General features: G+C 35.0%; 2 protein-coding genes across 2 annotated transcripts in view; one reads left to right on the forward strand and one right to left on the reverse strand.

Moving 5' to 3' along the window:
• Ift80 (intraflagellar transport 80) overlaps positions 1-1019 on the reverse strand; it is a 130920-nt gene extending 129901 nt beyond the window's left edge. Inside the window, exon 1 of the mRNA XM_077793983.1 lies at positions 928-1019. The gene's annotated coding sequence lies outside the window, so the exon portion shown is untranslated. The remainder of the gene's footprint in view (positions 1-927) is intronic.
• Positions 1020-1459: 440 nt separating this feature from the next.
• Positions 1460-24834, forward strand: part of Smc4 (structural maintenance of chromosomes 4) — a 33065-nt gene continuing 9690 nt past the window's right edge. Inside the window, exons 1-16 of the mRNA XM_026412087.2 lie at positions 1460-1557; positions 2576-2716; positions 3529-3707; positions 4134-4325; positions 5741-5917; positions 12441-12605; positions 14374-14501; positions 15301-15441; positions 16043-16193; positions 17716-17880; positions 19529-19762; positions 21597-21782; positions 22120-22281; positions 23334-23559; positions 23651-23730; positions 24553-24705. Of these exons, the coding sequence (XP_026267872.1) occupies positions 2581-2716; positions 3529-3707; positions 4134-4325; positions 5741-5917; positions 12441-12605; positions 14374-14501; positions 15301-15441; positions 16043-16193; positions 17716-17880; positions 19529-19762; positions 21597-21782; positions 22120-22281; positions 23334-23559; positions 23651-23730; positions 24553-24705 (2475 nt within the window). The 5' untranslated portion in view covers positions 1460-1557; positions 2576-2580. The remainder of the gene's footprint in view (positions 1558-2575; positions 2717-3528; positions 3708-4133; positions 4326-5740; positions 5918-12440; positions 12606-14373; positions 14502-15300; positions 15442-16042; positions 16194-17715; positions 17881-19528; positions 19763-21596; positions 21783-22119; positions 22282-23333; positions 23560-23650; positions 23731-24552; positions 24706-24834) is intronic.

The raw sequence follows: 24834 nt of genomic DNA on the forward strand, positions 1-24834 counted from the left end.
TTAGGATCAAGTTTAAGAATCTGATGAAAATTGTAGGAAAAATTAACTCTCCAGAAAAATGCGCACAGAGAGTTTTGTACACAATTTGAGGGGAAATTATGAACTCTAAAAACCAATCACTAGCATATCCACAGAGTTAAAGAGCCACTAACAGCCAGACTGCAGTGCCACAGGCCTGTTAATTCCAGCAACTCGGGAGGCTGAGTGAGGCAGGAGGATCGCAAGTTGAAGACCAGCCTTCTCAACTTAAAGGGGACCTAAGCAACTTGATGAGCACTATCTCAAAAAAAAAAAAAAAAAATCGTGGGGCTGGGATTGTAGCTCGGTAGTTAAGCGTCCCTGGGCTCCATCCCTAGTAGCTTGGGGGGCGGGGGGGGGGGTCCGAGCCGGGGATGCGGAACGCGGGGAAGCCACCAACAAAACCAAGTTCTCTGGGAACAGGAATTGTCATACTTGTTTAATGATCCTGATTATGCCTTGCACAATTCAATGTATACAAAAGTTACTTAAGAAATATTTGATGATTGGTAATTCCTTCATGAAGATATGATGAAGATGACCACCGCAAACCGTTTCTTCCATTATGAGCCCTTCAAACAAATGATTTTTAAAAGTCCAAAACCCACCTTTACTAAATAACTCGAAAACCATTATTTTGCTATTCACATGTGGACTACCCGACCATTCATTCACTAGTCCAGGTCATCTCTTATAGTTGCCTTCCCTCTACTCTCTTTAAACTCAAGGATTCCTTTTTGATATCCAAAAAAAGCCCAGCCAAGAGCCCCACAGCCCCTGCCCCCCAGGGAGACAAAATAACAGATGCACAACGAACCACACACCCGCAAGGCGAGGGACGGCAGGTTCCAGGGACGGCTACGATTTCCAAACCCTTTCTTAAAAACGTCAGAAGGTGAGGACATTTACCTCAAAATCCAAGAAAGCAGCGGTTACTGCTCCTACAGCTGTGGGGCCAGTAATAGAGAAGATTCCCAACCTTTCCGTCACCATAGCGACTTCTAAGCTCTAGATTTTCTCCCTCTTCACGCGATACTTCCCAGAGGCGCGTCATCCGACCGGGTCCGAGACCCCACCCCTAAGTGAGCCCGCCCTCTCGCTAAGGGGCCTTATTGGACTACCGAGTACGGCCTCTAACTGCGGGAGGGGCCTTCTCTATGTTTTTTTCTCTTTTTTAAAATTCACCAGGTTGTGTTTTCAAATGCTAATTTCAATAACAGTGTTCCTGGTATAAACCACAGGGAACACATTTCCTCGTTTTTCCTTTCCACCGAGAAACCTCCCCCGGGAGTTGGGGCGCTTTACGAGTTCGCGCATGCGCGTGAAGGGGCAAAAGATGGCGGTGATAATCGCCGCACTTTTTTTTTAAATTAGTGGATCCCAGAAATCATTGCGCGCATTTGTAACGAATTTCCGTTCGAGTTTGTATTTTAGGCGCCATTTTCGAGTGAAGGACCTGGAGCCGAAGCACCGGTAGGAGCAAGGGGGAGTGGGCCTTTATAGCCGTTTCCAGCCCTGGTTGAGTGGACTGTCCCGCAGGTAACGTACTTCTTTTCCTGATACGGTTGTCACACTCCTACTTTCTGCCCTGTCCACCAGCGCCTGGAAGTTAGAGGCCTTGAACTAGAGCAGCGAAGTACGGGGTGAGGAGGCTGCTACTGGGAGATTCTCTCACTGTCACCCCTCCCCCCCTCCGGCCGCTCCCTGCGGCTGGGGCTCTCGCGCGCTTCTCCCTGGCGCCACTTCTCTTAGCTACGTACAGCGTCTTTTAGGGTGGCTCCAAGTCTCTCGAATCTCTTCTCAGAAATCCTAGTCTCAGAACTGGCGTCTCCTCTGACCCCCACCTCGCGTCTCCCAAGGGACTAGTCACCGGGTCTGACCCTTTACTGGACTTACTACAGCCTAACGGGACTCCACCCCGGACCCCAGAGAGACAAACCCCAGTTACCGCAAAATTATTGTCCCCGACCAAGCCCTGCCGGCGTCCAATTTGGAAGGGTCGTTGCCAGCTTCGGCCATACTTCCCGGTGGTACTGGGGAAGAGACCTCGAATCGCCCGGGCGCTCTAGACGCCTAGAGCTAAATGGCGGGGAGAGGAAAGCGGGCGGGGTCTTTACTTTGGAAAGGGTTGATGGCCATTCAAACCTGAAGCTCACAGCAACTCCTCTAAAAAGTCGGTGCGCTTGCATCCCTAGTCCGAATAGCGTGGGAATGTCAACAAATGTCCGCTATGGGAGACGCTTCGTTTAGAAATAGTCTTGAGTATATTCTTACATTGTGAGTGGACGGGTGGAAGGCCTTAAAAAGCAAAAAGAACCTTAGCAGTTTGCTAGATCGTTGATTTCCAGGCACGCCTAGGGTTTCCCACCTACATGGGTCTTGTTAAGAAACCCATCCCGCCTTCTTGGCATTCGGGGCTTTCTTGTCGCCCTCTTCTTGAGGATTCGTCGCCTCTGAGCCGGATTTTAAAGTGCGACTCTCTCGGAAACGGGTGGGGTGGGTAGTAATCTGGATGGGTTTTGAGAGCTGACTTGCTCCGGCTCTTCCCCGACCCCAGCGATCATGCCCCGTAAAGGCAACCAGCCTTCCACCGCCCGCCGTAAAGAGGAAGGGCCGCCGCCGTCCCCGGACGGCACCGGCAGCGACGCGGAACCTGAGCCTCCGACCGGCCGGACCGAGAACCAAGCTGAACCCGCAGGTGAGCTAGTGACCCGCCGCGACTCGGTAGGAGCGCGCTCCTGGGCGCCAGAGCATGTCGGTGCCCAACCCGAAACAAGCTGTGGTTGTGGCACTCGGGCAAAAGGCTGGGGTTGAGGTCTGAAGACCCGTTCATTCCCTTAGAGTAGCTCTAGAAAGCCTTTCCGCGATTCAGGGCTCCCGTGCAATTTCCGCGTAACGGTGCTGGAGGGGGTGGGGGTGAGCAAACGGATTCAGTTGTGAATTTCTGTTTGTGGCATTTTGGAATTTATATTTCCGCTGAAATCGGCATGGTCAGCCAAGAGTTAGTGAGGTTTATTTTCCCCCCCCCCAGGCAGAATCAATATGACTGAACATGATTAAAAGTTGCATGACCCTAACCTCACCTCCGTGGTCTTAGATTGTCTTTAAAGGGAAGATGATGACTTACTTGAACCTATTGTAACTTTTTGAGTCCAGGATTTAGGTGATTTATGAAACCCATTTGACACTGGCGCTGAAGCTAGTGAATTTTTCAGGTATTCAAAGAAACGGGGAGTTAAGTCTAGAGCCTTAGAGTTTCAGCTTCTGTTCAGAGAAACCGGGAGTCAGTTTGTGTGGTTTTCCCAGATTTGTTTTATGATGTGTTTTGACTTCTAAGAAGTATACTGTAGTTCTATAGAATTTTAGGACTGGTAGCATTTCTTCCAAGAGTTTGTTGTTTTTTAATTAAACCAAGCTAAAGGATTTTAAATATTAGCCGGCAGTAGTCCTCCGAACTAATAGTATTAATGTAGGCGTTTTTTCCTCCTTTCTTGCCTTTGATTGACTCAGAGACTCCAGGTGAGGAACTTGATAACAGAAGTTTGGAAGAGATTTTGAACAGTATTCCTCCACCCCCACCTCCAGCAATGACCAATGAAGCTGGAGCTCCTAGGCTTATGATAACTCATATTGTAAACCAGAACTTCAAGTCTTATGCTGGGGAAAAAATTCTGGGACCTTTCCATAAGGTATTTGCCTACTTCAAGAAACTATTGTAAAGGAATATAGGATGTTTCAGTTTTCTAACTATTCTCTCTCTCATACACGGTGTGTTGTTTCCTTTGATTTTAACAAATGAAATTGGCTTTTCTTTATTATCTTTTGTACCTCTTTACTATAAAGATCTCCTCAAAGGAAATCCATGTTTTTTAAAGGGAAATATTTTCCTTTTATTGGAATGAGTTTTGTGAAAAGTGAAATAGAATTATAACATTTTTATTAAGATGTTGAACTTATGATACAGAACTCGAGTTGTATATCTTCTAATAAAGAAAAGTCCTTGTAGCTTTTAGTGTGAATTTAAAAAGCAGGCAGTTTAAATTTAGTCAGTAGTACTGGTGTAATCTTTTAAACTTTGAAAAAAAAATCTGGTTTTTTGTTTGTTTTTAATGCAGCGTTTTTCCTGTATTATTGGGCCGAATGGCAGTGGCAAATCCAATGTTATTGATTCTATGCTTTTTGTGTTTGGCTATCGAGCACAAAAAATAAGGTCTAAAAAACTGTCGGTACTAATACATAATTCTGATGAACACAAGGATATTCAGAGTTGTACTGTAGAAGTTCATTTTCAGAAGATAATTGATAAGGTAAGGGGTTTTTTTCTATTTTAAGTACAAGCAAGGAAAACAAAGGACTTATTCACTCTACATTGTTGGCTTAAATCAGCTTTTTTTTTAAATGTTTATGTAATTAAAGCGTAGAGATTGATGTCATTTTCTGCATAACCATTTTTTCTTTTTGGAAAGTGGTGGTCTCATTAAATATAAACTAGAATTTTTAGCCACAGAAATGAATTATGAATAGCTCATCATAATCTTTACCTTTTTGGAATAAAACTTTGAGCAATTTTAGGATCCTGGGTGCGAAATAGGCATTGTTATTACAAATTTTCTGGTTTTAAAAGTTGTATTTTATTGCTTTAAAATAAATTATCTAAACTTGGAAATAACAGTTGATTGATCCTATCTCCATTATTTCAATGCACATTAAATTTGTGGTCCTAAGAGAACTTTTTCTCAATTTGAACTATAGTGATTAAGTCCTTTTGAAATTGAAGAAGGTCAAGCTAACATGTTTGCTCTTTAGAAATAGAGATGATCATAGGTAAAGTGTCTATTTAGGTTATTCACATAGTTGTTTTGGTATTGTAGGGGTTTTTTTTCCCTCTCGTCTATTTAATGATTAACTTCAGGAAATTCATGGTTCAAAAATTACTAAATGGAACCTAAAAATAAAGGATTCTAATTACATAATGAAACAGGAAGCTGACTTAGCTGTTGTTGGTTTTTGTTTTTTTAATATAAAGTGATTTAATTACAAACAAGCATCTATTTTAATTTTGCTTCTTAATACGGTTTATTGTGCAATTTTAATTAAAAATAGATTGCCCATCATATTTTATTCATTGCTTATTAATTACATTTGATTTACCTAAAGTTGAAAAATCGTAGCTTCAATATGACAACTTTTAAGAATAAATGAGTTTTAATATACTAAAGGACAATTGAAACTTAAATTTTTTTAAATCCAGGAGATTTAATTGTAAATTTTTTACAGTTCTTTTTACTTTCAGTTAATGTCAGGTTCTTTAATCCACCCCCAATAAAGTATCATCCTGTTACTACCTGTCTTTTTCCTTGAATTATTTCTTATAGCTTTTTTGGTTGTTGTTGTTTGTTTAAAAAAAAAAATGGACTAGAATTACAGTCAGTCAATAGCATGATTTGGTTTGAATATGGTAGGACGCCACTCTTTCCAAATATGTTTTTTCACTTGTTTTTGAGCTGGAGTTTTTTTGTTTTTTGGGTTTTTTTGCTTGAATCTTTGAGAGAGGAATCAAACAACTTAGAAAAGTCTCTATTCTCTCCCAAGTGAAGTTATTTTTGAAAACTATTGCTAGTTTGTATGCAAGTAATTCATAGAATTAATTTTAGTATGAAAGGAGTAAAATTTGAAGCTGACTTAATACTAATAGCTGTTGTCTTGTTTTTCCTCAAAACAGGAAGGGGATGATTATGAAGTCATTCCTAACAGTAACTTCTATGTATCCAGAACGGCCTACAGAGATAATACTTCTGTCTATCACATAAGTGGGAAGAAAAAAACATTTAAAGATGTTGGAAACCTTCTTCGAAGCCATGGAATTGACTTGGACCATAATAGGTTTTTAATCTTACAGGTAAATTTATTAAAGACTTAACAGTGTTTGTTTTCTAGTAAAGCTGGGGGAGTTCTATTATAGGATAAATCCTGTGTATTTGAGGCCTTAAAGTACTGTAGCAGCACATCATGGTTTACACACTACAGTCAAGATGCGAATCATTATTTGCTGCTCTAGAAATTTAAGGAAATTCATTCAAAACTATTTTCATCGTCACATGTTTAGTTTATATTTGCATGGACTGACATACTTGTTCCACTCTAGCAGCACGTAAATATTGGCGTAGTAAAATATATATTAAACACCAATATTATTGTGCTGCTTTAGTGTGACAAGGACATAGCAACTACATTTGTTTATATTTCCTTTTAAGAACATTTTCAGTGAAATTTATTATCTAGTCTGTCCTTTTATTTTCTAATATAGTGAATAAAAATCTGCATAATCGGTATTTGACAAATTTCTCCATAAGTTTCTAATTTATTCTAATCTCCTTAATAGTTATCTGTAAGTTGGTTTTCTTTTTTTAAAGACATGTCAGAATTTAATACCTGATATTAAGTTGATTTTTATTGAAAAATTTGTATTTTTTAAGTAAAGGAATGTTCTACCAACATTCCTGGCAAGAAAAATTCTCTTTCTTGTTTCTTATCTTTCAAAAAATACATTTATTTTTATATATTTATCTAGTGTAAATCTACAGCTTTGACAGATGTTTTTGAATTCTTATTTGATTTGAGAGCATCTTCTTATTCCTGTGTCCTATCCAGGATTACTAAGAGCTTAATAAGAAAAGCAAAAAACTGTTTCTTTATGCAGAGATTAATATACTTAAGTGTCTTAAAGTGGGGATTTTGATTGCATACTAAATGGTTTTGGGGAATGACTGAGTGTTCCCAATGACAAACACAAAATGTTAGCACCTGTTTCCATTTTAATATTTAATAATAATAATACTTAATGTTTTCATTTTAATATTAGGAATACTATGTGTACCTAGGTACTTTTAAAAATACTGCTTTTAGATATACATAGTATACAAGGCCAATCGATAACATTTTGGAATAGCTTTTTAGTATCTTTTATTCCAAGGTAAAGTACATTTGTAGCACTTTTGTGACTTCCAAACATTTATAAATGAATGTTGAGAAATTAGTTGCAGATATATATACACAAACATATACACACAACATATATATGTAAAGCAATATTTAAATATACGTAAATGGGGAATTTGCATATTTTCATGGAATGTGGAATTGGGGTGTTTGGTTTTTAAATCAAAACTATTCTCTGGACTTTTATATTTAGGTATCTTGATCTGATTATTATGGATAAAACATATCCCTTTATAATAATAAATTTAATGATACCATTTTGTAGGATTATACTTGTGTTTTAGCTTTTGTTTATTCTTCACTATTGTCACTTTGGGATAATCAAAGTTTTACATCTCTGCAAACACTGATCAAAATAAAGTGGACTGCGTTTTAGTTTTTCTAAGAATATTTTTTTTCTCTGCAGCTTTTTTCCATATAATTTCATAATAAAGAAAGTTAATGATTTCCCATAGAAGTACATAAGAATAATCTATAAAATGTGTACTTTATATTAAATATATTCTTCTAAAGTACGTGGGATGGATACCTAAGCCATTTGTTAACCTTTTTCTGTGCTTTTATCAAATTGTTTTGACTACTTCCCAAATAATATCAAGGCAAACCTTCTGAATTAACACAATTTATAGGTAGGGACTTTAGAAAAAAGTTTGAAGGAAAGTGGCAATAGTTTCTCTTTTTTTTTTTTCTGTTTTGCTTTTTTTATTTGTTGTTCCTTATCAAAATCTTAAGACTTTTACACTAGGGATTTAAAATATTTGAAGGTAAGTAAGATTATGACTTTTATTAACTTCTCAGCCACTGATTAACATTTATCTTGGAAAAACTACCCATGACTGGGAAGGATGAGAGATTGAAGCTAACATATCACCATCCAAGATATAAATGATTACTTTGAATAGTGGTAGTATTTTTTTAGAATTCCATGAAGGTTTTTTAATAAAAATGTATGGTATTTATATAATGGTTTACTGGATTTTGTAGGGGATGGGGGGAGATACTAGGAATTAAACTCGGGGAACTTAACTACTGAGCCACATCCCCAGCCCTTTTTACTTTTTTGGGACAGGATCTCACTAAGGTGGTTAAGGCCTGGCTAAGTTGCTGTGGTTGGCATTGAACTTGAATTCCTCCTGCCTCAGCCTCCCAAGCCTCTGGTATTAACAGGCATGCTCCACCACACCCAGCTAAGTTTAGTGGGTTTTTTCAAGGAAGCATTTTTAGTACTTGGATCCATTTAAAATCTCATTAACTATTTAAGAAATGTCCCAAATGAGGCACTATGCTAATATTCTGTAAGTAATATAAAGATAGATTCTTTTTTTGTCTTTAGAGATATTTATACATGTCCACAAAAAGAATTAGATTATGATTGACGGTTGTATTTTCCATAGGGAAACATACATTTTCCCTTTTTGAATATTAGCGTGCTTTGGTCGCATTGTAATAACTGTTGGTCCAAACAAATAAGGTTCTATTAGCTCTGTATAATATTTCATGGGTAACTGTGACCTATTAACTGGATTGAATTGATTTTGCTCCATTAGTTAGTGCATTTGCTTCATTCAAGGGTAAAAGAATGAAAACCTGAATGCTTTTGTTATATTCTAGAGTTAAAGTAACAATTACTGTCTCTGGAATGTTTCTGTAAACTCCTTAAACTACAAGTATTGGCAAAAGTTTAATTTTTGTCAGTTTGAATCTTCGTATGTCTTATTGTCTTTTTTTTTTTTTTTTTTTTTTTTTTACAAAATCTATTCATTTATTTTTTTTAAAGAAAGTGAGAGACAATGAGAAAGAGGGAGAGAGAGAGAACTTCAATATTCATTTTTCAGTATTTGGCGGACACAGCATCTTTGTATGTGGTGCTGAGGATCGAACCCGGGCCGCACGCATGCCAGGCGAGCGCGCTACCACTTGAGCCACATCCCCAGCCCTCTTATTGTCTTTATATTACAAACAAAATATAGGTTAGCCCAGTTTAAAACAAGAATCAAGGTTTTTTGTTGTTGAATTGGGGGTTTTTTGTTTGTTTTAGGTTGTTTTTGTTTTTGTATTTGTTGTTTGGTTTGGGGGGGTTGTTTGTTTCTTGGTATTGTTATTGTTTTGTTTTTTTGCTTTTCTACTTTGAAGATTGGGTTACCCTAGGTCTGAATTGTTGATTATCTGTCATGTATACATTTTAGATACTAACCTGGGTGATTTGGTTTCTTGGCCTCTGATAGCTTACAAAGAGCAAATTTAGAATAAATTGTACTAGAGTAAGATAATGAATAGTTAATCATTTATAGTGCAGTGAATAATGGAAAAAAATAATATTTTTAAGACAAAAAAAAGCCAAAGGTAGAAAGGTACATAGAGCTCAGTGGTAGACTACTTGTCTGGCATGTATGAGGCCCTGGGTTCTGTCTCTACCCCAAAAAAGTGCAGTAATCCAAAACCATTTAATTTTGATACAAACACCCATATTTACTTTAATCATTTTGGGACTTAGAAAAATGTTTTATTATACCTCATCATTTCCTATAGTTCATGCTTGTTAAAATTTGGATAATATATTCATAAAAATAAAGGCTCTTCTACCTAATCATTTCCTCTTATATTTACTCTTTTTGTGTGTGTATAGTGGTTCTGGAATTAAACCCAGGGCCTCAAACTTGGTAGGCAAGCAAGCACTCTACCTGAGCTATTTGCTCTTGCCCAAATTAAATAACTTAAAGTGGGTTTGTTTTATGTTTGGGGTGGTGGTGGTATGTTTTTTGTTTTGCGTTGTCCTGGTATGTCATTGTGCCACTATTATTCAATTTGGAATCTTGATATGAAAGTAACTTTTAATTCAGGTTAATTACTTCTGAAATTCATTGAGCTTATTGCATTAAATGAAAACTTTTATAATTTCACACAGGAGAGGTAAAGTTTTCTTAAAAAAATAATAAGTGGTCCTCCAGACACAGATTTTGCAGTAGATATCACAAATGGGGAAAAGGATTAAAAAGTAAAAGGTAGCAAGGTAGAGAACATCGAGGAACACAGCCACAAGAAAAATTCTAAGTTGTTATGGGAAACCCACAGAAGTCCTAATAAAAAAAGACAAGTAAAGGCCTGATTGCTCATATCCTATTGGTTTGGTAGTGCTAAGCTAGTAATAGGATAACTATTTTTTTAAATGCTATATAATATAATCTAAAACAAAATGTTACATGAGACATGCAGTGGAATTGTTTTGATTCAGAAAGTGAATTTGTCTTTTTTTTTTAAGTGGACAAATTTATCAGATGGGAGGAAATCAACTATATATCATTCATCTTATTTGGGGAGGAAGGTAATCAAAACAAGCAATTTACCTAAAAGTTTTACATAAAACTAGCCTGTTTCTTAATAGCTGTATTTCTTCAAGAAATAATTTGGCCAGGAAACATGTAAAGCTAGTAGGAATATTTTTATATATAAAATGTTAAAATGGATTCCAGCTTTGGAATATTTGAAAGGTCTAAACTTAAATGATACATTATGGGGGCTGGGATTATGGTTCAGTGGTAGAATACTTGCCTAGTACATGTGACACACTGAGTTCAATCCTTAATGCCACATAAAAATAAATAAAGAACCATCTACAACTAAAAAAAAAAAATTTTTTTTTAATGGTACATTATGGCCATTTGACACAAATTTCCCTTGGCATAATTTTTCTTTGTCTTAAAAATTGGCTTTCAGAAATTTAATTTGAATTAAGTTAATTAGAAATCAGGTGTCGGTATTGTTTGTCAGTTGGATTTTAAGCACTTAGCCAAAAAGATTTAAAACTATGATCTCTAGATCAGTGGTCTGGGAGTAGTTCTTTACTATCCACCTCCCCTAGGACAACTGGAGATATTTGGTTTGTTAGAGCTAGTAGAAGGCAAACATTACTGACATCTAGTAAGTAGAGAGCAGAGGTGCTATTAAACATTTTTCTAATGTCTAGCAGAAATCACCATGTCAAAGAATATCCAGTTCAGAGTGTCAGTAGTGCCAATTGATAAACCCTACCTAAATAAAAACTTGGAATAACACCTGGTGGTGACCAAAATTCATCCTAAAACTTTGAGCATTCTTTCATGGTTAAGTCTTGCTTAAAACTTTACTGTTCTGTAAACATTTGGGAAGAATCATAATTAAAAGTAGAAAAAAATGGTGCTGGTACACAAAAGTAGCTAGATGTTGCATTTTGTATACTGTTCACACATGATATACTGAATGCTCTGAAGAATAAATAATAGGCCTTTTGGGCAATAGTTTCACTTTATACTTGATTATATAATGCTAATGGGTTATCAAAGTCAAAAAGTGATGAGATTTTTAAATGAGTTGTTTCACCTTTTTTTAAATCTTATGCTGAAACTTTTGTTTAAATATGCACTGTCATTAACAAATTTTATAACCGATTTTTAAGTTTGAGTCATACACTGAGAAATGGGAATTGCAAAGATATTAAAATGTGATTTTTACTTTTTCCCCCAATTGCCTCCTTGTACCTTTTCTTCTATTACATAATAGTAGAAAGTACAAGCTGTTAAGAGACTTCTATGAAATAGAGTAACAGCATTTTACCTGAACATGTTCAGACAAAAGTCTTCTCAACCATCAAACTAAATAGCAGTCAGCCTTGATCGTTACTGATTGTAAACTTTTCTTTTTCTCCTTGTAATTAAACTTCATAAATACCAATGTGTTGCTAATCTAAGATTTTAATTACAGTTCAAAGTTAGATTAGTGATTGTAAACAAAGTTGTGCCTTTGTATATACCAATGTCATAAGTATTCTATAGTCGAGATGATCTGTTGAATTTTTTATTGCAATGAAAAATAGGTAATTTTACCAGTTTAAAAAAAAATAGGTAATTCCTATTTAAGTTTTTTGTTTTTAGAAAATAGAACATTTAGTTTTAGGCATCCTATTTTTCACCCTTGTTGAAGAATTCCTAACATCAAGTTTATGGAGAAACTATATATAAAGAGAAACTATAATAACCACCTTGGGGCAGGGTTCCTTGTACTATGAAGTGTCTTTTTGAAAATTATTTGTTTTAGAACAGAAGCACCATTTCATTAATAGCTGTTAATATTGCCTCTATCATCAAATTGCTGATTATATGCTTCATTAAATTTCAGACTTACATATTGTTTCATTTATGTTTAATGGACATTCTAAATCAGGAAATATCTTTTGGCTTTGTATGTATATATAGTATACACTATAATATTTTAAGGATTTATGTGAGTATGAATACGTTTCTTAACCCTAATGTAAATTCTCTAAGCCACTTGATGAGCCTCATTTAGTTCTTCATTACTATTAATTGTTAATTGAGTACCCCAAAATCTCACTGAAGACTGATTTAGCTAAACATGTACAATGATTTGAAATATGACTTTTTTTAAAGGGTGAAGTTGAACAAATTGCTATGATGAAACCAAAAGGACAGACTGAACATGATGAGGGTATGCTTGAATATTTAGAAGATATAATTGGTTGTGGACGGCTAAATGAACCTATTAAAGTCTTGTGTCGGAGAGTTGAAATATTAAATGAACATAGAGGAGAGAAGGTAAATCTTCACTGAGTCAAATAGTCTTATTATAATTCATAATTAAAGAAATGTTTATTTTAGGTTGGAATTTCTTTTTTTATATATTAGTTACACATGACAGTATAGTGATCTTGACATCATACATTTAAATCAGATGGGATATAATTTCTCATTTTCATGAGTGTACAGGTTGCAGAATCATTGGTCATACAGTCACATATATACACACAGTAATAATAATGTCTGTTTCATTCTACTATCCTTCCTATCCCCCCATCACTCCTTCCCTCCCATCACTTCTCTCTACCTAATCTAAGGTAATGCTATTCTTTTTTTTTTTTTCTTTTTTTTCTCACATATTTATACATGTGTTTTGTATAACGATGAGGGTTTCCTTCCACCATCCATGCAATTCCTCTTCTCCCTCCCTTTCTTTCCCACCCCTCTTCCCTATATAGAGGTAATCTTCTTCCCCTGCTCTTCCTCCCTACCCTATTTTGAGTCACTCCCCTTATATCAGAGAATACATTCGGCATTTGTTTTGGGAGGATTGGCTAACTTAGCAGAATCTGCTCTAATACCATCCATTTCCCTGCAAATGCCATGATCATATTATTTTTTAGTGCTGAGTAATATTCCATTGTGTATATATGCCACATTTTTTTTTATCCATTCATCCGTTGAAGGGCATCTAGGTTGGCTCCACAATCTAGCTATTGTGAATTGTGCTGCTATAAACGTTGATGTGGCTGTGTCCGTTTTTAGGTCCTTTGGGTATAGTCAGAAGAGGAATAGCTGGGTCAGATGGTGGTTCCATTTCCAGCCTTCCAAGGAATCTCCATACTGCTTTCCAAATTGGCTGTGCCAATTTGCAGTCCCACCAGCAGTGTATGAGTGTAACTTTTTCCCCCACATCCTCGCCAGTGCTTGTTGTTTGTCTTCTTTGTGGCTGCCACTCTTACTGGAGTGAGATAGTATCTTAGAGTAGTTTTGATTTGTATTTCTCTGATTGCTAGAGATGATGAACATTTTTTCATATATTTGTTGATTGATTATATATCCTCTTCTGAGAAGTGTCCTTGGCCCATTTGTTGATTGGGTTATTTGGGGTTTTTTTGTGTTTAGCTTTTTGAGTTCTTTGTATCCTAGAGATTAGAGCTCTATCTGATGTGTGAGGGGTAAAAATTTGTTCCCAGGATGTAGGCTCCCTATTCACCTCACATATTATTTCTCTTGCTGAGAAAAAACTTTTTAGTTTGAATCCATTCCATTTGTTAATTCTTGGTTTTAATTCTTGTGCTATAGGCGTCTTATTAAGGAAGTTGGGGCCTAGCCCCACATGATGGAGATTAGGGCCTACTTTTTCTTCTATTAGACGCAGAGCCTCTGGTTTAATCCCTAGATACTTGATCCATTTTGAGTTAACTTTTGTGCATGGTGAGAGATGGGGATTCAATTTCATTTTGTTGCATATGGATTTCCAGTTTTCCCAGCACCATTTGTTGAAGATGCTATTCTTTCTCCAGTACATGGTTTTGGCACCTTTGTCTAATATAAGGTAGTTGTAATTTTGTGGGTTAGTCTCTGTCCTCTATTCTGTACCATTGGTCTACTAGCCTGTTTTGGTGGCAGTACCATACTGTTTTTGTTTGGAATTTCTTTTTTATACTAACATTTAAGATGAACATGCTACTTGTTGATTGTTTTTATCTAATGTTGGCATATTTTAAATTCAAATTATACATATGAAATGTGTATTGAGTCTTTAAATTTGTAATTTCTGTAGTTAAACAGAGTTAAGATGGTGGAAAAGGAAAAGGATGCCTTAGAAGGAGAGAAAAACATAGCCATTGAATTTCTTACCTTGGAAAATGAAATATTTAGGAAAAAGAATCATGTTTGTCAATATTATATGTAAGTATCTTGATTCATCAATTTTTACATAAGTTCTAACCATTAAGCTCAAACCCCTTTTTTCGTGTAATAGAAAAATTTGAAGACTAAAGTGAAAAAAGTTGTAAAAATTGTTGTAAGTAATAAATTAATTAAAATATAAGGTCATAGATAGTGACATTTTAAGAACCTGAGGATTCATAAGTATTAATTATTGTTGTGTCTTCTTTTTTCCTCTACAATAATGCCACATAATAAAAGTAACTGTGTTCTGTATTTTGTGCACTGGTGCCTCCTTTGTATTATTATTCTTGTGTTTTGGGGCCTTATTACAAAGTTATAAGGGTTACTTGAACATAAGCACTGTAATACTGTTTAACAGTTGAATCTGATAACCATGATAGCTAAGTGACTAATTAAGGAGGTGGTAGTGCATACAGTGAGTGTACTGCACAAAAGGGGAAGATTCACAGAACAGCATGTAATTTAAAACTAGCAAATTGTTTTTCTGTAATTTGCCATTTACCACTTTCAGGTGATAGTTGTCTGCAAGTAACTGAAATAATGGAACGCTAAATAAGGGGTAAAGGCATATTTGTTTAAATTCATGTAATAGCAGATCTAATTTTATTTATTTACAATGAACTTATTTTGTTTCGGAATTGTAGCCTTGACCTTGGGGTTTTTTTCCTCCTCAGTAGCCCGAGATAATTGTAAATTGCAGTTAAGAATACTTCCAAAATAGCTTATTTTAATTAAATTGTTGTGCAGTTATAGAAGTGGCATTTTAGGATCTCCAATTTTTTTCCTTTCTCACTAGTTACGATCTGCGGAAACGAATTGCCGAAATGGAAACTCAGAAAGAAAAAATTCATGAAGATACCAAAGAAATTAATGAGAAGAGCAATATACTGTTGAATGAAATGAAAGCTAAGAATAAAGCAGTAAAAGATACAGAGAAGTAATAATCTTTTGAAAAGTTCTAAAAGTATTGAGATTGAGTTAATCTTATTATGTGTCTACGTGTAAACTTTTGACACATTATAATATATTTGCTAATATATAAATAAGATGGTCCCTTTTTCAAAAAAAAAAAAAACTATATAGTTGGATGCAGGGATATGTTTACACATTTCCACCTCATTGTTACAGGTTGAGGGCCCAACTCTTTAAGTCTTAAAATAGTGGGGGTGCTACCCCTAGTGGTAGAACACAATAACAAAACTAAAATTGAACATTAGAGCTGACAGGTTATTCTATTAAGTCCACAAATCTAAATCAGGTAGAATTTGAATTATCTTAATGTCATCATGACCCTACTCTGCTAGTTACTGGAAAACAGTATTCCCTTTCCAGAAAAACAAAGAAATCCTAATAAACAAGAATTCTAAGGTCTAATTTCAACTGAGAGGGAAGATCAGCTTGAAGAAGAGAGAATTTTAGGATTCTGTCTAATAAAAATTTGGACATATTTATAGAGGAAGTATCCCAGTAAGGCAACAAAACATAGCCTTAAAGTAAATTAATATCCAAAATAATGACTGATTTATTTGCTTTGCTAGGAAACTGAATAAAATTACAAAATTTATTGAGGAGAATAAAGAAAAATTTACACAACTAGATTTGGAAGATGTTCAAGTTAGGGAAAAATTAAAACATGCCACCAGTAAAGCCAAAAAACTGGAGAAACAACTTCAAAAAGATAAAGAAAAGGTAGGTATTAGAAAAAAACATGAAAATTTTATGTCTGAATATTATATCTGGTTTTTTACTTTTCACAAATTATTACCCCTTGTTTCCTAAGATAACAAATTAAAAATACAGATGTTCAGTGTTTTATCTCTGAAATGTTTTGCCCCTGCCAAGGGAAATCTTGCATACAGTGACTTGGAGTATGCATTATAGTAAATGCTGTTGGGAGAACATCTACCAAATCACCAGTTCTATTTTGGTGCTAATGATAATTTTTTTCTAAAACAGTGGTTTAAAAAGAAATTTTTTATTTTGGTGTTAAGGACCTTTAAAATTTTGACCTCGCCCCGTGCCTCCTTCCCACCACCACCAAAATCAAGCTTACAGGATCAGAGAAACATCCTTGATGAGAAAGCTCATAATTTACCAGGAGATCAATCAACTATTTTTAGATCAAACAAAAAGAAAATGAAGTTTGGACCAGAATATGTAAAAGCCTAACTACTCTGGCCAGAGACAGATTCTAATCAACTGATATTTAAGATTTTTCAAGCTATGTTCATAGCTTTATCAGATATTAATAGATCTGACACCGAAACTCCAACCCTCTGAAAAAGCTTTCTTTCGTATAGTGACAGAGTAATTACAGTGGAGGCTCTGCTTTACCTCATAATCATTTATCAAAAGTATTAATAAAGTACTTGATGCTCAATATAACTAAAACAGGTTATGAGGGCATCATTTGTGGGAATATTGAATTTCTGTAGTACACGACAAGATAAACAAATATAACGGAGTTAGGAGTAGCCCCAAAATTGGATAGAATAAACAAAGTGTATTATAGAAGCACTAGCTTTTTTAGGCATAAAATGTGGACATGTGACTATTACCAGAGGATGTTAATAAGATAAAATATTAGTTCAGCATGGTGACTCTGGAAGGGTAAAGTTACAAAAGATCTTAGGACTGAAGTGAGGGAATAGAGTAGAAATACTTCTGATATATTTTACAATGAAGGATAGTTTAGAAAACTCCATGTGATCAGGACATTTTTATGGCTAAAGAATAATTTATAGCCTAAAATCAAAGATAGGAAACAGACTTAAAGCCCTGCCAGAAAAATTTTTCTTTCATAAATGAATAGGAATTTATACAATTGGTTTTACCATTAGACTTAAGAGTACTGAAATTACAATGAATAAATGGTAAAATACCTGGCAAAGCCAGTTAGTTCAAATCTAATTACAAAAAAGTAGAAAAGTCCTAGAGATCCCAGGAAGTATTTTCCTTTGTTTGGGGTTTTATTAGGGGGCGGAGGGGGGTGGGAGTTGTTTTTTGCTTGGTTGGCTTTTTTGTTTTGGTTTTTTTGTGCATGTATATGTATGCTTGTGAGTAAACCAACGGCCTCTGCATGCTAAAGCCCATGCTCTACCACCAAACCTTGCCCTTCGCCCAAAAACTGCTTTTTGAATCAGTCAATATTAGTAGTATTAGACAGCCTAAAGGAATATGTTCTATAACTTTTCTAATTTTCTAATTTCAGGTTGAAGAACTTAAAAGTGTACCTGCCAAGAGTAAAAATATCATAACTGAGACAACAACTAGAAGTAATTCCCTTGAGAAGGAAAAAGAGAAAGAAGAAAAAAAATTAAAGGAAGTTATGGATAGCCTTAAACAGGAAACACAAGGACTTCAGAAAGAAAAAGAAGTGAGATTTGTCTCAGTGTTTATTTTGGTGGTGGGTAAGAGGGCAATAAACTTGAAGATTGTTTCTGTAGTAATACTACAAGCTAAATTATAAAATCTCATATTCCTAAAACTACTCAGTTGGTACTCTTTCCCCTTTTATTTTCTGCTTTCACATTTTAAAATTAAAGAATTGAGATTTGTAATGATTTTTTAAAAAATGTACTGTCCAATACTTTAGCATATAGCCACTCTTAAGCCTATTGAATCATAACGTTTTTTTCTTATCTCCTTGATTATAGAGTGTTGGCCACCTATAAAATTTGTGTCCTTACAAAACACAGAATAACTTTTTTTTTATATAATAGCCCTAGGGTTTGAACCCAGGTGTGCCCTACCACTGAGCTATACCCCTACCCTTTTTTTATTTTATATTGAGACAGGGTTTTGCTAAAGGCTGCCCTTGAACTTGGGATCCTTCTACCTGATCCTCCTACGGTCAGCCTCTCTAGTATCTGGGATTATGGGCATGTACCACCACTTTTATAGCTCTTTTTTTTTTTTTTTTTTTTTTTAAAGAGACAGTGAGAGTGGAGAGGGGGAGAGAGAGAGAGAGAGAATTTTTAATATTTATTTCTTAGTTCTCGGCGGACACAACATCTTTGTTGGTATGTGGTGCTGAGGATCGAACCCGGGCCGCACGCATGCCAGGCGAGCGCGCTACCGCTGGGCCACATCCCCAGCCCCTTTTATAGCTCTTGAATAATAGTTAAATACTGTAGCACTTTTATTCTTGGTTAAAATCCTAGCTCAGTCACTTACTATCTGTACTTTGTACTACACTTTGTTAGTTCCCTAGATCATCTTCCTCAAAATAAGAAAGAAAACGTCTACTTAGGATGAATTAAAAATGAGTAAATTTATATAAAGTGCTTAGAAAGTAAGGAATTATTAAATGTTACCTCTTAAATTATTTTATAATTTCATTAAGAAAATAAGAGCATGTGGTATCACATTGATGTGTGTTATCTACTCAACAGAAAGGTGAAATTAGCTTTGATTTTATTCAAGACAGTCTTTTGAAAATGCTAAGCATGTAAAATGCACACTTTACTAAATAATAATTGAATTTTATAAGTAGAATACTTGTGTCATTAAGTGGCAAATGTAGTTAAGTTTTATAATGGAATATTTAATGAATGGTAAATTTGTACGTTTGCTTATTTAATGTATGTTGAGTACTTCTGTGTACCTTGCACCCAATGTCAGAGCCAGGATTTGAATATCTATTCTTCAGCATAATATAAAATATAAATTCACTTGAGAATTTTCCAAGTAGTTCTTACACTTGGTAATCTGGAACAATTGTGAAATCTAAACTTAAGACCAATGTTTTTCTCTTTGAATTATTCTTTTTTGTTTTAATCTTAAAATGAGTATACTAAGATCTACCTCATGATGCTCTTATGTGATCACTTGGGAAGACTTTATGTACATCGAACACTGGCGACTAGAAATGAATTATTCGTCTGTTCCATTCATAAGAATTGTTTATTCTATATACTAGTTAAATCACCTTTCTTAAATTGACTTCAAAATTTATGGTTTTCATTTCAGTTTAGGTTTGAAAATAAATACATTTCAGGATTAATGGAATCATATTTTAACAGAGTCGAGAGAACGAACTTATGGGTTTCAACAAATCAGTAAATGAAGCACGTTCAAAGATGGATGTAGCCCAGTCAGAACTTGATATCTATCTCAGTTGTCATAATACTGCAGTGTCTCAATTAAGTAAAGCGAAAGAAGCTCTAATTGCAGCTTCTGAGACTCTCAAAGAAAGGAAAGCTGCAATTGGAGATATACAGGCAAAACTTCCTCAAACCGAACAAGAATTAAAGGAGGTAATAAATCTTTGCTTTTGTATTTTCCTAAAAATTATGTGTCAACTAGTTTTGTAGATTTGTATAGTTCTTTTTAACCTCAGCAGCTAAGTGATTATAGATACGTTTTCATTTAGTCTAATCTCAAAAGAATGGGGTCAGCATTTCATTATCCCATATTTGAAAGAAGAAACGGGCTGGGGTGGGGGAGGAGGGCTGGAAAAAGGAAGATACTGGGGAATGAGATTAAGGAAATTATGTGCATGTACAAATATGGCATAAAGAATCCCATTATTATGTGTAATGCACCAATAAATTTTTTTTTTAAAGAAAGAAAACTAGGGCTGGGGTGTAGATCAGTCAAAGAGACCTTGACTAATATGTGCAAGGGCCCTTCGATTGATCCCCAACATCACAAAATAAAAAGAAACTTATCCTCAGAAGCATCAAATAGTAATCAGCACCAAAATTCCATGCAAATAATTTAAACAAAAGAACATTTGTGTTTCTGTAAATCTCAAGCGTAGAGAACTTATGTTAAGGGTAAATGAAAAACAATGAATGTCTAAACTTTTTGGTACCAGGGAGCTTAACCACTGAGCCATGTCCCCAGACCTTTTTATGTTTTATTTTGAGACAAAATCTAAGTTGCTGAGGCTGGCTTTGAACTTGCTATCCTCCTGTCTGAGCCTCCTAAGCTGCTGGGATTACAGGCATGTGCCACCACTCCTGGTTGCAGACTATCTTAATGTTATTTTTTTGTTTTTGAATCTATGGATGTAGTTTGTTCTTTCTGGAACTCCAGAATATTATGTATTAATGAAGATACCTCTCTTAGCTCATCAGTATGCCACAGGCCCCAATCCTTGAGTGAATAAAATGACTAACAAATTTCATAAACTTTATAATCTCCAAAGCCTCAGTAGGCAAGATGACAATAGAAAATGCTATTTGGGTGAGGTGTTATGTGTCTGTATTTCCAGCTACTTGGGAGATTTAGTCATGAAAAGAGTTGAAGCCACCCTGGGCAACATAGCAAAACTGTATCTTAAAAAAGAAGAAGAAGAAAATGGCTAAGTCTTTTTCATTTTAGTATATTTGTAGTAATCTGATCATGAGGGGCTTTTGTGACCATGTAGAATTTTAATATAAATTAAATTACATCCAACGTTTATTCTGTTTTCCCTGGTGATTCACTTTATTTTTTGAAAAATTATATCTATAACTTGAGCATTTACCAGTTAGTAGAAATAATTTAAAGCTAAGAAGTTGGGGAGAATACCAGGTAGAAAAGATAACTAAATTGGAGATTGAGAAATTGAGAATTTCATTTGTCTGTAGTTCCTCTTACTGGCAGCTTATCTTTTTCCCCTTTATACCATTTTTGTTTTTTTTTTCGTTTTGTTCTTTTATTTAACCAGAAAACAAAGCACATCATAATTGTAGTAGCCCAGTCACACATACCTCGGATCCTGTTCGGAGATCTGCTTTTGATTAGCGAAAAACTTAAGTAGGGCGTACTTAAACATGACATTACGGTGGATGCCAAACTGGGATTTTCAGATTTTCATAGCTGTAGCTCTGCTTCATTGGGGTGGACTGTTCCTGGAACCATATTGTATCTATTTTCCCTTTTATTAACCCAAATAATTTATACCTTTTTAGAGAGACCCATCCACATTTTTCATAGCCAGACCATTGAATGCTATATGAAAGCTTAGTTTGGGCTCATGTGTGTATTTTTGGTCTTTTCCTTAATTGTTATTGAAGCATTACAATTAAATCTATGTATAATTGGACATATTTAGGATCTAATGTTTCAGAGTTTGATTTTTTTTTAACTTTTCACTTATAGAAAGAAAAAGAACTTCAAAAACTTACACAAGAAGAAATAAACTTCAAAAGTTTGGTTCATGATCTTTTTCAAAAAGTTGAAGAAGCAAAGAGTTCCTTAGCAATGAATCGAAGTAGGGGGAAAGTCCTTGATGCAATAATTCAAGAAAAAAAATCTGGAAGGATTCCAGGAATTTATGGACGATTGGTAAAGTACATTTGTTTGGGAAAGGTTATATTTTCTAGATAAAACATTGAAAATTATATTCTTATTTTGACTTAACTATATAGAGTGTCATTGTATATAAAATAACATTTTTGCTGGAGTGACAACTCATTTTTTAAATATTTTCTGCTATTATAGATAATTATAATTTCATATATATACCAAGAAAAAAACTAATAGTGACAAGCAAATGTAACAGAACTACTTTATCCTATTTTTTAAAATAAGAATTTGATATATTCTGGGTTTAGTAACACACTTAAGGTTTTGGTTATGGTAATTGTGTGCTAATTTTTTTATTCCTCCTCTTAATTATTAGGGGGACTTAGGAGCCATTGATGAAAAGTATGATGTTGCTATTTCATCCTGTTGTCAAGCATTAGATTACATTGTTGTTGATTCTATTGATACAGCCCAAAAATGTGTAAACTTCCTTAAAAGACAAAATATTGGAGTTGCAACTTTTATAGGTTTAGATAAGGTAGGTATTCATATTAAGCTACTTATAATTTAATTTTTTGTGTGCCAGCTTTTTTTTTCTCTTTCTAGCTTTTCTTTTACCACTATTTAATAAACACCCATAAGTTTTGAAGATGATTTTACATGGTTGTGGGGAAAAAATCTTGGAATGCTTCTACTAAAGCAATACACATTTCAGTGTTGGAGGGACTGGCAGTTTGTTTTTCTGACTTTCATCAATAACTACTTTTCCTCAACAAAACTATATAATATTAACTCACACAGTAAAATTCACTACATTTAAATATGCAGTTGAGTGGATTTTAGTATATTTGCAGGGTTGTTTAATCCATGAACATCTAATTCCGGAAAATTTTCTCTGCCCCCTAGGCATTAGCAGTCATACCCAATATCCCTCCCTCTCTCTCTCTTTTCTTTCTTTCTCTCTCTCTCTCTCTCTCTCTCTCTCTCTCTCACACACACACACACACACACACACAACAACAACAACAACAACAACCAGTGTTTTTGTCTCTGTAGATTTATCTATTCTGGACATTTTATATAAATGGAATGATATGTGGTCTTTTGTGCATAGCTACGTTAGACACTTATTTTGTAGTATGTACCCATCCTTCATTCCTTTTTGTTGCTGAGTGATAATCCATTGTGTGGATAAATTTGTTTCTCCATTTGACCGTAGATGGACACTAGGATTGTTTCCAGTTTTTGGTTCTGGGTTTACCTGGTTATGAAAAAATCTTGCATTGGCAATAATGCTGCTGTGAAGATTCATATACAAGATTTTGTGTGAATGTGTTTTCAGTTCTCTTATAGTAATTCCACTCATAGGTATTTACCTGTCATTGTAATTCTATGTTTAACTTTTTAAGGAACTGCCCATCTGTTTTCCACAGCGGGTGTACTATTTTCTACCAGCCTATGAGTTCAAATTTTTTCACATTCTTTACCAACATTTGTTATCGTCTTTATGATTACAGTTTATCTTAATAGATGTGAAAGTGGTGTGTCATTGTGCCTCACCCTACCCCCCCCCCTTTTTTTAACATTCAGATGACAGTATGGGCAAAAAAAATGAACAAAATTCAGACTCCTGAAAATACTCCTCGATTGTTTGATTTAGTTAAAGTAAAAGATGAGGAAATCCGCCAAGCTTTTTACTTCGCTTTACGAGATACCTTGGTAGCTGACAACTTGGATCAAGCTACAAGATTAGCATATCAAAAAGATAAAAGATGGAGAGTGGTAACTTTAAAGGGGCAAATCATAGAACAGTCAGGTAAGAGTGGTTTTTTTTTTCCCCCCTGCCATTGAATTTTATTGTTGATGGGTAAGACATCTAAGAATGGCTTCTCTCCCATGTTCTCCAGGTACAATGACTGGTGGTGGAAGCAAAGTAAGGAAAGGAAGAATGGGTTCATCATTGGTCATGGAAATCTCTGAAGAGGAGGTCAGGATATGTAAAATTGTAGTCAGGCTTTGTTTTGTGGTTTGTTTTTTAAACAGATTTACTGAGATAAAACCTACACACTATAAAATTGGGCCGTTTTTAAAAACTGTATTCAAATTTTAAGTTAACAGATTGAATTTTCTGTTGACAATTATATATGGTGTTGGGAGTTTTTAATGTAAAATTCTAAGAACAAAGATGTATGATTACTGTTCACACATTTTCTTTCAGGACAACTGTAAGTATAGCTCAGTATAGAGCACTTGCCTGTAATGCTCATGCCCTGGCTTTAATCCCTAGCACTAAAAAAAGGGGGAATGAATTTTTTTCCTATACTTATTATTCCACAAAAGGTAGATGAGAATATAAAAATATCCAGTTCCATTATCACCCTCAGGACAGTATATAAACTTCTTTTTTGAAAACATATTTTTCCCCTAACTTTACCCAATGTTACCGGCCTCTTCATGTCTGTAATAAAATTTAAAAGGTTGATGATTGGTTCTTTTTGGTTTCTTTTAAAAAAAAACATGTTCTTGGCTGGGAAGGGGATAGATAGTTCAATGGTAAATTCATATGCTGGTTACCTTTTTCCAAAATGTTGGGTTTCTCTCCCAGGCCCCCACCCTCCATATTCTGAACTAGTGGCAAGTTTACAACATGATTTATTGGCCATCTCCGAAGCTTACAGTGTTGGCATTGTTTGATGTTCTAGTCATTAAAATCAGAAATTGGGGTTTTCTTTGTTCATAAGTTGACTTTGCTATCAATTTGAAATGACCTGTAGAGAAAGCTGAATTTTATTCATACTTTTCTTTTTAGGTAAATAAAATGGAGTTGCAATTGCAAAGGGATTCTAGAAAAGCTGTGGAAATCCAAGAACAGAAAGTACAACTTGAAGAATCAGTAGTTAGATTAAGGCATAATGAACGAGAAATGAGGAATACCTTAGAAAAGTTTACTGCAAGCATCCAGGTATTGTATATGAGGGAGAGCAAAACTGTTGGAGTTCTGCAGCACTTTGGCAGAACCATTTTTAAATATAAGGGATAATTTTGTTTCCCTGAATGCTAGTGGGTATTTCCCTGAGTATTAGCACCCACC

Source organism: Urocitellus parryii, chromosome 2 (genome assembly GCF_045843805.1).
Source record: "Urocitellus parryii isolate mUroPar1 chromosome 2, mUroPar1.hap1, whole genome shotgun sequence".
In the NCBI taxonomy this organism is placed as follows: Eukaryota; Metazoa; Chordata; class Mammalia; order Rodentia; family Sciuridae; genus Urocitellus; species Urocitellus parryii.